Genomic DNA, 12,792 nt, shown 5'->3' with positions numbered 1-12,792 from the left:
TTTAAAGGTCATCTAGTCCAACCCCTCTGCAATAAGCAGGGACATCTTCAGCTAGATCAGGTTGCTCAAAGACCCGTCCAACCTGACCTTGAATGTTTCCAGGGACGGGTGTTGTGGTTTAACCCCAGTTGTCAACTAAACACCACACAGCCACTCACTCACCCTCCCCCCCTGGTGGGATGGGGGAGAGAATCTGAAAAGCACAAGTGAGAAAACTTGTGGGTTGAGATAAGAACAATTTAATAATTGAAATATAATAATAATAATAATAATTGTAATAATTGTAATAATTGTAATGAAAAGGAAAATAACAAGAGAGGGAGAGAGAGAGGAACAAAACCCGGGGCGGGGGGGGGAACCAAACCAAAAAACAAGTGATGCAACCGCTCACCACCCACCAAACGATGCCCAGCCGGTCCCTGATCAGTGATTGCTGCCCCCTGTCCAACTCCCCCCAGTTTCTATACTGAGCATGACGTCCTATGGTATGGAATAGCCCTTTGGGCAGTTTGGATCAACTCCCTTGGCTGTGCCCCCTCCCAGTTTCTTGTGCACCTGGCAGAGCATGGGAAACTGAAAAGTCCTTGACGAGTGTAAACATTACTTAGCACCAACTAAAACATCAGTGTTATCAACATTATTCTCATCCTAAATCCAAAACACAGCACTATACCAGCTACTAGGAAGAAAATGAACTCTGTCCCATCTGAAACCAGGACAATGGGGCATCTACAACCCTCTGGGCAACCTGTTCCAGTGTTTCACCACCCTGATTCAGTGAGTCCTTTAAGTTCAGACCAAGAAACCTAAATATATATGTCTGTATGCAAACTGAGGTGGGCTTCAGCTGCCTCAGTGCATATCACTAGGGCCACCTGAGGTATTACCTGACCTTCTGCTTCTATTCCAATATTGTTACTCCAATAAGTCTATGCCACATCCTCCAGCCCCGTGTGGGTGTCTCAGATAGCCAAGGCATCTCAAATGGCACTGGATACCTGTCTCTATACAGTAACCTCCTTTCCCCAGTATCTCAGCTTCCACTATAGTCCATGAAGTCAATATATTTACTGAAGCCCTGAAAGTAATTCCAGTGATAAAATGAAGATGTCTGTGGGTAATAATCTGCACTCAGAAGTCTTCTGTTGTTCATCATTGATTATTGAGGGAGCCTGGGTGACTAACTTAGACTGAACATGGAATTTTTAGGCAGCTACATCAGGTATTTCCACTGCAAGGATTTAATCTATTTTCACAAAGATAAGTTTTTAGTACAATTTGAGATGCTTTAGGGGATCAAGTTGCCAGTCCAGATAGACACAGACCTTCTGTAGGTCCCATGTCAGAATGTCTTTATACACTAAGTAATCTAGAGATGCTTGCTGTTCATGTGCACCTGAATCTGATCCTAAAAAACTCTGAAGTAATTCCCTAATTCTCTTGCTTCAGGAACTTATTGGACACTAGAATGCAAGTGACATGCAAAGTCTGGGGTTCATTTACGTTTTCCCTGAAATGTAGTCACTGCCAGTGCAGACAAATTCAAAGTCAATCAGTGCTGTCTTAATCCATGTTCCATCACTAGAAATAAAGATCCTAGAAACCAGTCAACTGTGCCATTGATTCCAGCAAGAATCTAATTCACTCTCTTACCTCTATGTTTTTCTCAGCAAGACTAACAGTCTAAATAAGCAATAAAAGCTCACTTTTGTCAGAAAATACAGCAGACAGCCCCAGAATATGTCATGGGAATAGGAACAAAAGACCATTTTCACAGAGTTACTTTTTAAAAGACTATCCAGTTGTCTGATGCCTGACTCACTCGTTTTTACAGAAATATAACATATTTTTAGGACCTTCATGAAAACACAGTTTGCATGCAAGGAAACACTTTAATTCAGCACTGAAATGTATCTGCTTCTGCAGAAGACTGCAGCAGCTGCTTGATGGGATACAGCACAAGCACACAGTTTAAAATGGCCTGCAAAGATCTGATGAAAATCATACTAAAATCATAGATGGTCACTCAGTTATAATCCAGATGACACATTAATAGTCTTTTGGGTATTTTTTTCTGCCACAGTACTATAGACATTAAAAAGCTAAATGATTGTAAATTGTCACAGCTTCCAGCTGTCCATGACTCTGAAGATACCAACAGATCACAGCAGCACAGGAAAGACCATCACTCATTCCATTGTATAAGTTTTACTGCTATTGAGCATTCATTTTTTAACTGCAGTGATCTGGTATATCATGCTTGCAATTATATGTAATGCTCACAATTGCAGCTTGGGGCAACATGAATTAAAACAATCCCCTGCCGCACAGGTAAAATCCATTTCAAATGCATCTACTACACTTTGCATTTGAAAATGGTAATTAAAAAACAAAACCAAAACCAAACCAAACAAACAAACCAACAAACAAAAAAACAAAACCCAAAAGCAAGTAAATAAGTGTATGGGGCAAACCCTCAATTCCTGATAGCCTCTGCATATATTGTAAAGAAGCTGCCCCTGTTTACCTTAGATCAGTTTCTCATTGCACATCATGTATGCCATGTCATGGAAGGTAAGACTGGGCTTCTTGATACTCCAGATAAAAAAAGAGAGGTGGTGTGTTTTAATGAACTAGCTGTCACCATAGAAACAAGGAAGTCACAATTGGAACTGTGTAAATAATTGATATTTCAATTCAATGGTTAAACAAAAAAAAAAGAAAAAAAACCCCATTCTATTTAATTAAGTGAGATTTTTTTCCTTCTTTTTGGCTGACATGAAATACAGAGTTGGACAGGCAGATAGGAAATTTTATTTTTAGCTTTTTATTTTTCACTTTAACATTCTTTATTTTTTAACCCTAATTAAATTTAAGTATCAATACTTCTGAAGCCATGTTCTGTCATGAAATGTCAATACATTTTTATTTTCCAAATTTGTTAATGGTCATTATTTTTTGCCCTAAATTATTTAAAATTTGAACCTGAACCTGCATTTTTCAATGACTAAACTGCTTGCAGAAAAATACTTTTATTCAGTCCTGCTCCCAGAAACTAATCTTATCCAAGTCAATATCTTACCCAGTTGCCTGGAAAAATTCCATTCCACCTTTTATTTTCTTTTAACTTATGTTCTTCAGTTATTAAAGAAGGACTTCCTGTCAATTCTGGAGATTACAAAAGTAATAGCTTTGACAGAATCAGGTAGTTATTATTACAATGAATATACTATGGGATGGGAATAGTAGGTCATACACGTGCTTTGCAGTTAATAGTGTTTTCAGAGCTGTAGCCATTAAATTCCAGTACTTTTCCTTCCCTTCATTTCCCATCTGAATGGAAGTCCAGCAAATGCTGAGAAGATGACTAAACTGAGATTTATTAGCAGGGCTTGCAAAGGAGGCAATCCTCATTTAAACCACCAAAACGCTGCTGTATGTGTTGGCAGAATGTGTTCATGCTGCCCAAGGAGATAATAGAAATTTCTGCTCCATTACAGCAATTTTTGCATCTTTTCTCTGAGTCATCTTAACTGACCATTCCCAAGCTGATGATCACCTCATCTAAGTTTTAACTATCTTAGAGAGTCCATATAGCTTAACTTGCTCTCCAGCTTCCCTCTTGAGTCAGTAGAGAGAAAAAGGCCATTCCAGAGAACAATTTATCCCACAAATGTCAGGAACCCATAGCAGTTTGAAAGGAATAGCTCTAAGGAATGACCTTAGAGCTATTCCTTAGAGCTCTTATGTGCTGAATGACCTTAGATCTCTTCAGTGGCTACTTAAGACTTAGTTTATGCTCGACAACTGAGGTGTTAGTTACTAAAATCAAGAGAGACAAACCGCATCCCTGGAGACTAAACAGTGAATAAGAACTAGTAGGATTTGGGGTTAAGACTCTTAGGACAGAGACTAAAGTATCCATATCTATCACATGCTGTAGAAAATCCATGGTAGAATACTGCTCTGGTACTGCATGATGCACCTATGGCCCTACACAATCCACTAATTTGCCATGGCTTAGTACTATGCTGTGGGTGGCACATGGCACTGAAGAGAAAGGGATAGTATATTAAGGAAAGATTTTCTTGATGCTGAGACACATAGGACTACCAAAGACACTGGGATCCCTAATGAAGAATGGTACAGAGATCCCCAGCCTAATGGCAACCCAGCTAGATCTGGAAGCCAAAGCTGTAGGACTGCACAAGCATAGCACTGCCCTGCTGCAAATTATTTCTGCTCCCAGGACCATGGTCTCAGCTGCGAGTTACAATGCCAAATGAATACCCCTGCTCAACTGGCGTTAGCATGTGCATCTTTGTATTATGTCTAGGGTACAATGTGGACAGGTTTTTAATCGCTGTTACCAGGAATCTTTCACCAGTAAAATTATTGTTATTATACTATTTGTCTTCCCAGGCAGACCATACATATAAGTATAGCTTTGCTGTGTATTATAGAAGGATGAGAAAGAAATATGCTAGAGGCTTTTCCTAGAAATAGGAACATACCAGTGGTTCATCTGGTAGAGTTTTGTCCCGTCGCCAGCCATGACTGGCAAGAAACTTCTCTGTAGATCATTCCAAAGCAGTCTGTCTGTGACACAGCACCCCTTCTTTCCCCTGCCACAGCTGATCCTGAACTTTTTCAGTGACAATGCACTTCCAGGCTTTCAGCTTCACTAATGCGACTGAGTTCACAGTAGGCTCCCAACATCTCTTTTAGCTGCTGCTGCTCCATTTGGGAACAAGATTCCTTCTACAGCCTGCAGCTTGGTTTATGCCTGGATTGTGAAGGTTTTGTTCATTCCAGTACTGCTACATTATTATCAATAGAATTCATACCATTTAACTTCAGACTTCAATAATTATTGCTTTAATAGGCAATGGAGAGAAATGGGCACTTGTCATGCAGTCTTCTCAATGTAAGATGGATGTGTAAAATAGGACAAGTTTAAGTTCTGTAAGTACTTGTAAGTGTAGGTGACTTCTAAGTACTTATTTTGATCTATTGACTGTAAACACAGTCTAAATAACTAGCATTAATAAAAGCCTCTGTACTTTATACAACCATATTTAGGTGACATGAATCCATCCATTATATCTGATGAACAGACTTCTAAAAAGCCTGTTGATAAACTCAGACGCATTCAGCAAAGAGCTAAAGAATGAGTCAATGCTTGGAAAACAGAGATTAGTGAAGCTTTTTTTCTTGTATTTGCCTGAGAAAGAGTAAAGCTTGATCACAGCTTGGGTACCAAGGATTGCACAGGTGTCTTGTTCAGATAGAGACCTCTACAGTATAGATGTCTGAAATGAGTACAGATCCTAACCCTGGTACCGCATGATCCCTATCTTCTAGCTTGAAATTCTTGCTTGTTTCTACCATCTCTAACATGAGGTTAGTAGAAGACACTTTATGCAGTGTCACATGGATAAATCCATCAGCACAAAAAAGCATCTTTGACCTAAGACAGATGTATTCAGGCAGATCAAAGCTATCTAAGTCAGTATCCTGGCTCAAATAGGAGTCAAGTAGAAAACATTTAGATGTAGAGACATATTCTTAACCATACCATCCCAGCTCTAGGAATTCAATAGCTTTTAAAAGCTGACTGAGAAGAACAATCCTAGTCCTATTGTTATTGTGCACAGCTGCATCAATAAAGGAGTCACATGCACACATACACAGGCACACAACGAAGTAATGTCTTCCCAGTGGTGCCAAGGGAAATACGAGCAGATAATTAAAACGCTCTGAAAGAACAGGAGGCTGGTGAGACACCCAATAAAAATCTAAAATGATAAAAACCTGCTCCATCATCATAGGAAGATGGAAACATTTTTCAAAGTCTACTGTGATTTTCTCTCTCCTTGCCTTACAACCATTACCTTCCAATTACCACCTCCTACCCCTCAGCACCCTTACCAGTTTCCTTCCTGTTGATTTACAGGTTAACTTGCTGATAGGATTCCTCTTAACAAAGATCATTGTAAGCACCACATCTCTGCAAATACTTATTACATTTGAATTTATTGAGTTGCCAGGCAATGCTACTGCCCTTCAACTTTTTTCAGAGGAAGGACAGGAAGAATGCGACCAGCTAACCAGGACTACAAATTAAAGATTAATTTGACAGTGAGTCATTAACCACATAGTCACCAATGAGTCCTCATCACTTCTATTTCTATTCCTATTCAAATTCTTGTGCTGGGTTCACTATTATCATACCTTGGCTCATTCCAGATCAGTCCATTTTAGGCACTATAAACGTTCAATCAGAGGCCCAAATCTGCAGATCACTCAAGGAACTCCCCCACCATTTGAGAGAGTGCCACATTCAGGGGACAAGTCCAGAATATCAAGTTCCAACAGTGGAAAGCAAGACAGGTGACAGGCTGGGAAAAGTCTATCATGCCAATCTACAGCTGGAGAAATGTTCTACACTTCATTAGCAGGGCTCTTTCCAGAGTGGGATTTCTCTGAGTGGAGTATTTCCTGGCTGTGATCTTGTGCTCCCATGGACAGTATGAGGTACAACTGGCCAGTAGATCCCAGATCAAGCCAGACAAATGTTTAAGGCCCTTGGAGTTTGTTGTGGTTTAGCCCCAGTCAGCAATTAAGCATCACACAGCCACTCGCTCACCCTCCCCCCCTGGTGGGATGGGGGAGAGAATTAAAAGAGCAAAAGTAAGAAACTTGTGGGTTGAGATAAGAACAGTTTAATAATTGGAACAAAACAAATAATAAATTGTAATGAGAAGGAAAACAACAAGAAAGCGAGAGAGGAACAAAACCCAGGAAAAAAAACAAGTGATAAAACCACTCACCACCCGCCGACCAAAGCCCAGCCAGTCCCTGAGCAGCAATCGCTGTCCCCTGGCCAACTCCCCCCGTTTATATACTGAGCATGATGTCATATGGTATGGAATAGCCCTTTGGCCAGTTTGGATCAACTATCTTGGACGTGCCCCCTCCCAGCTTCTTGTGCACCCGGCAGAGCATGGGAAGCTGAAAAGTCCGTGACTAGTGTAAACATTACTTAGCAACAGTCAAAACATCAGTGTGTTATAACTATTATTCTTATACTAAAATCCTAAACACAGCACTATACCAGCTACTAGGAAGAAAATTAACTCTATCCCAGCCAACACCAGGACAGAGTTACCTCTAGGTGTGATACAAACCCACCAGGAAGCAGAAAACAGCTGGGAGATTCTCTCTGTCAGTGCATGCATGTGGCAAGTGTGAATGCACAGGCTGCTAAACACCTTCCTGTCTTTTGAGGTCACCATTCAAGGAAGCATTGATTGCAAAACTTGCTCACACAAGTATAAGCAGATCTACTACAGTTAAGTACGTGGATAGTATGAAGACGACACCTAAATATCAAAACATCCCATGGTAAAAATCATGGTCCAGATTTTTTTGGGTAATCCAGAACTCTAGCATGACCTAGTCAGTATAACAGAGCCATATACTAAAGGTAGGATTTTTCTGATAAAATGTAGACATCTACAGTATAAATATATATAGCTGAGATGGTTACCCTTACTTCTACATATGTCCGTAGAGAAAAAAAGGCATCATATAATCTACTTTGAGGATGAAATGAATTATGTCTCAGGCTCTACTTATTAGATAACCAGAGCTACAAAATGAGCAAGGTGACTTGCTCATTTGTAGCGTAGACGCATTTGCAGGCATCAACATTTAATTAGATGAATCCCATGCTAAGTGTACGTGACCCAGGAAACTGTCATTCAGCATCTGAGTAACGCCTGTGCCATTCTTTCCTAGCCCCAGGGTTGGGAACAGGTCAACAGTCTGGATGGGAAAAAATAAAAATGAAAAATGGTGCATATGGATCAGCAGTGAGCTTCACCAATTCTTATCAGGCAGAAAGTCCCTTAAAGACTGCTGACAGCTAGAAGATGGTCCAACAGGAACTGAGGCAGCTCTACACGAGCATAGGGACAAAAACTCAAACAAGGGAGACTGGAAACACTGATATAAGAAATAGCCTGGCTCCACTGCCTGGAGAAGTTGTGTACGAAGTAATCGTTCCTCTCCCTCTTTTCTTTTTTGCCCTTGGCTTTCATTATTTCACTTTATCACTTTAATTCTGTCTCCAGAGAAAAGGAGTCAGATTCCGGGTCCTGCTGATATTTTAATTTTCCTCAAATTCTCTTTTTCATTCAGCCTGTAGATGATGGTTGAACAGGGATGGACACACAGGGTCAGCACATGTTCCTTATTTCTTCTTATGTAAATCTCCTGAAGAATTTAAAGCATTTAAGATGAAGAAGCCATCATAAAACTCATGAAAAAAAAAACCCAAACCAACAGAAAATCTCAAAGCAATCATTGTCTCTGAAGCATTATAGTCATTGCACAGCAGGAGAAGGAGGGAAAACAGTGCTGTGAAGAATAAAATAGTAATGAGCTTAACATCTGGGCATGAGAGGTAGAGGGTGAGGGAAAGGGGAAAACATCAGACCACTGGCAAGTCGGGGCTGGATGCTTTCCATAATATAGTGCCAGCCTTGCTCTTCAAGACCTGTAGTTGCAGTTGCAGCATCAACATTGCACTTGTGTTGGACCTCACCCAGAGGAGCTCCGGGGAACCATTTAATTTATGTCTGTGTTCACAGACGCTGAACACAGCAAGGGGGCAAAGCAATGGCAGGAGAGAGTTGATTTATTGCAAAATGTAGGAACCCATAAGACGTTCTTCCTCTTTTGACTTCAAAGTGTCTTGCTTTCCATGCAGTACTTTTAGGCAGGAGAAATATCAGTGCAGAAGACAAGGTCTCTAAACAGGAGCAGAGAACCCACTATTACCATTATTATTTTTTGCACCATGTGGGCACCTTGGACAAGGATATGTGACATTATTGTTCTAGATACTGTAGAAATACAGATCGCAAAGACTGTTCATGTCCCAGACTCATGTTTTATACGTGACCATTTGACTTTGCGTCACCTGCAACAGAAGAATGTGGAGCTACCTTTCTTATAGAGGTTACTGTAGTTCAGCTGATTTGGAGGATTTTTTTTAAGCCACAGTAACTTGAACATGTGCCTGAGCCTCTACAGACTCCCTAAAAACTCACAATCCCATTTTATACCCTGAAGCCCCTCTGAGGGGAAAAAAGTCCTCAGAAAATTTATATATTGAATTGTTCTATGGAAATTTGCGTGCAAAAGTAGTCAAAGGGGGGAAGAGGCAGTTTTATGCTTTTCCTTGCTCTTGAATAAACATAAGTTTACTCACCAGCCAGGAGGGATTTCTTCCTTCTTTCAGCTGTTTCTGACAAGCAAGGGAGTTATTTCCTATGTTTCTCTTTCTTTGAAGGAGACAAGTTAATAACATATTTCTCCACTACCTGCCATCATTAGTAAGTCTTAGTGCTACAGATGAATAACAAAAACCAAATGTTGGGCAATTTTCACTTCTCCCAAGTGAAAAATAGGTTGTCTGCAGCAGGTGAAAATTGAGAGGAATCAACACACTGCACATATGACTGCTTAATTTATGGGCAGTTACTACCTCTTCAGGGAGTTCATAATGAAACTTCTCCAAACAATGCTGGATAACTCAACCTAAAAGCTGGGTTCAGCTGTGGTGAATAGTGCTCCATTCCATGAATAGACCAGGAGCAAAAGTGCTTTTGGAGTAAACAGATACCTGTGGTATTTTCCCAAACACCGTGGAGTGAGAATCTATCATAGAATCATAGAATCATAGAATTGTTTAGGTTGGAAAAGACCTTTAAGATCATCAAGTCCAACCGTTAACCTAGCACTGCCAAGCCCACCACTAAACCTAAGCACTACATCTACATGTCTTTCAAATACCTCCAGGGATGGTCACTCCACAACTTCCCTGGGCAGCCTCTTCCAAGGCTCGATAACCCTTTCTGTTAAGAAATTTTTCCTAATAACCAGTCTAAACCTCCCCTGGCGCAACTTGAGGCCATTTCCTCTTGTCCTGTCACTTGTTACCTGGGAGAAGAGACCGACGCTCACCTCTCTACAACCTCCTTTCAGGTCGTTGTAGAGAGCAATGAGGTCTCCCCTCAGCCTCCTTTTCTCCAGCCTAAACAACCCCAGTTCCCTCAGCCGCTCCTCATCAGACTTGTGCTCTAGACCCTTCACCAGCTTCATTGCCCTTCTTTGGACATGATCCAGCACCTCAATGTCTCTCTTGTAGTGAGGGGCCCAAAACTGAACACAGTATTTGAGGTGCGGCCTCACCAGTGCCGAGTACGGGGGGACAATCGCTTCCCTAGTCCTGCTGGCCATACTATTTCTGATACAAGTCAGGATGCTATTGGCCTTCTTGGCCACCTGGGCACACTGCTGGCTCATATTCAGCCAGATATCATCCAACACACACAGGTCCTTTTCCACAGGGCAGCTTTCCAATGTGTGGACATCCCATGTTGCTACACGTCTTGTTAGCAGGCAGGAACAAGATGTCATTCCAAACAGAGTAAGTAGTATCTCAATGACATTGAGCAAACAGTAAGAAGGTGGTAGAGCTCTGTTGATGTCCCATCCTTTAACTATGGAGGTAAGGCCTTGTTGGGAATGAGGGTGGCAAGATCTGGCTTGAAATAAGTATCGTGTACTGAAAGGTGAGTCTGGAAGGTCAGGACTTAAAGGGGATAGAGTGGAATGGTATAGTCCCAGAGGTGAAATGAAATATATGTAAAACATGTCTACTATAATTTAAAAAAGGTAGAGACAAAGGGCAACAAACAGGATCCACAGAATGAAATGGCTTTCAAAAAAGAAATATGCCAGAATTCTTCACTGGAAAAGAAAAGTTTTTGAAGGGATGTGGCTTCTTTACCCAAAGCCCTGTAAACTGTGGAACTTGCTGCCACAGGATGTGGTGAACAGCTAAAAGATGCACAGTGAGCCTGGGAAAATCTTCTTTACAGTGATTCAATCTAAAAATACTGGAGGAACAGAATAAAGAGCAGCTGGGTTCTGCTGCTGAGCTAGTGCTTGAAAGGATTCAGTCCCTTCCTGCCTGAGTGGGTGATACATTTTAATCACACTGGGATGCAAAAGCCTTTCCAATGGCTCTGGACCTCCTGTATCGCTAAGCTGTGCTCTTTGAATTTGGAACAGGCAGGGGGGGAGGAGTTCAGTCTGAATAGTCCCCCTACTACCAAGGTTATTCTGGATTTGAGTGATAAAGAACAAACTAGCTGGTGAAATAGTCTCTTTTGACCTGGGAAAACGTATGAATTCTTGAATCCAAATAATAGTCATTGCATAATCATAAGAAGTAGGGCTCATGGGCAGCTTCTGACATCATTCTGGGGGTAGGAGAGAAGAAACAGGTTTTTTTCCCTTTTGTCCTTGCTTATAACACTTCTGGACCAGGGAAGAATTGCGAAACTCTTCTGTAATGCACAAAGAGGGTCTCAAAACCACATCCCTAGGGCTGAAATGAACTGCCTGAAGTACATGCTTTCCTCAGTTCCACCAAACCACACAGTTCATTTGCCCAAACCTGGGAAGCAGAACAAAAATGAGTTTACGTATGAGATGAATAGCAGGACTGATGGAAATACTCCTAGCAGCTAAAATGCAGGAATGGCTTGCTTCAGAGGATGCTCTTGGTAACACAGAGATGTGCATCCTGCCCTGCCTTGCTTCTGGTCTAAAATATATGGTGAGGAAAAGGAGAGAGAAATCTCCTGTCTTTTATCGCACAGTGTGTTTTATCTGCTTTTCTCTGCAGTTTTACCAATTCTAGTCACAGTAGAAGCAGTTTGGACAGGACTCAGAAAATAGACCGTGATTTCCAATTAGTTTCTTTGTCATTCTTTGCCCTTCTCTCATTGGTGCTGGCCATAGGCAGCTCCTGCTGCAGTCAGTGGGAAATGAGACAGGATATTAAACTATTAATTTCTTCTTTGGTTGCTGCCTCAGTTTCTTATCTCAGCAATAGCACAAGTATTCTCTATCAAGATTACGGTCATCACAATGTTAATCCCTATAAAGGTCTTCAGATCATGTGAAAGAAAGGCACAAATTATTACTGAGCTGATGAGGGGGAATGAGCTGTTACAGAAAGACCAATGATGCACTTAGTCTTATGTCCAGTCCCCAATAGCTGTTGCCACTTGCACCAGCAGAAGACATAAACACTGTCAAAGCCTTTCCAGGCACAGTTTCTTTTTTCTTTTCTTTCTTTTTTTTTTTTTTCCTTCTTTTTGGAATAATTTTGTAGATATATGTCACTGCATCACCTAAAGTACAGAAGCAAATTCCTGACCTCTGATAATAACCAGCAATTGTTCTTGCACATCCCCATTGACTGATTTTTTGTCCTTATCATGTTTCTCTAAGCTCATTCAGCTGCAGTGACTGCACCTCTTACTGTAAGATGTTTGCATCGACATTGCTGAAAACCCCTGCAGACATGACAGGAAAGGTTCAGAAACCATCAGTTTAATGTACACAGTCTATCCCAAGCTGCAACTCACCTGGAGAAGAGTCATTGAGAGGGTTCAGGGCAGCTGCCCTCCGTATCTTCTCCAGACAAGTCTCTTGCTCCTTTTTAATGATGCAGTTGGAATGGGTTGCTGTAACCTGAAATGTGGAGAAAGAACAATTACAAACTTAATATAGGTAGTGAGTTTATGAGGAAACATCAGTAAGTTTTGAGGTCCCGTTTCAAACAGAAAAAGAATTTAAAATATCCTTAAGAGGTGAGAGGAAACTGCAACAAACTTCTTTTTTTTTTCATTTCCCCCCCCCCCC

The 12,792-nt window shown here is 41.1% G+C and overlaps 1 protein-coding gene across 4 annotated transcripts in view; it reads right to left on the bottom strand.

Moving 5' to 3' along the window:
• The window catches only part of ADCYAP1R1 (ADCYAP receptor type I), a 149,554-nt gene that overhangs the window by 75,678 nt on the left and 61,084 nt on the right, over positions 1–12,792 (bottom strand). For all 4 annotated transcript variants that reach the window (XM_072851560.1, XM_072851557.1, XM_072851558.1 and 1 more), the window contains exon 4: positions 12,516–12,621. In XM_072851560.1, the coding sequence (XP_072707661.1) occupies positions 12,516–12,621 (106 nt within the window). The remainder of the gene's footprint in view (positions 1–12,515; positions 12,622–12,792) is intronic.

The sequence above is a fragment of the Ciconia boyciana genome, chromosome 2 (genome assembly GCF_034638445.1).
Source record: "Ciconia boyciana chromosome 2, ASM3463844v1, whole genome shotgun sequence".
NCBI lineage: Eukaryota > Metazoa > Chordata > Aves > Ciconiiformes > Ciconiidae > Ciconia > Ciconia boyciana.
Note: the sequence above shows the minus strand (reverse complement) of the source record. Positions and strands in the feature narration are given on the sequence as shown.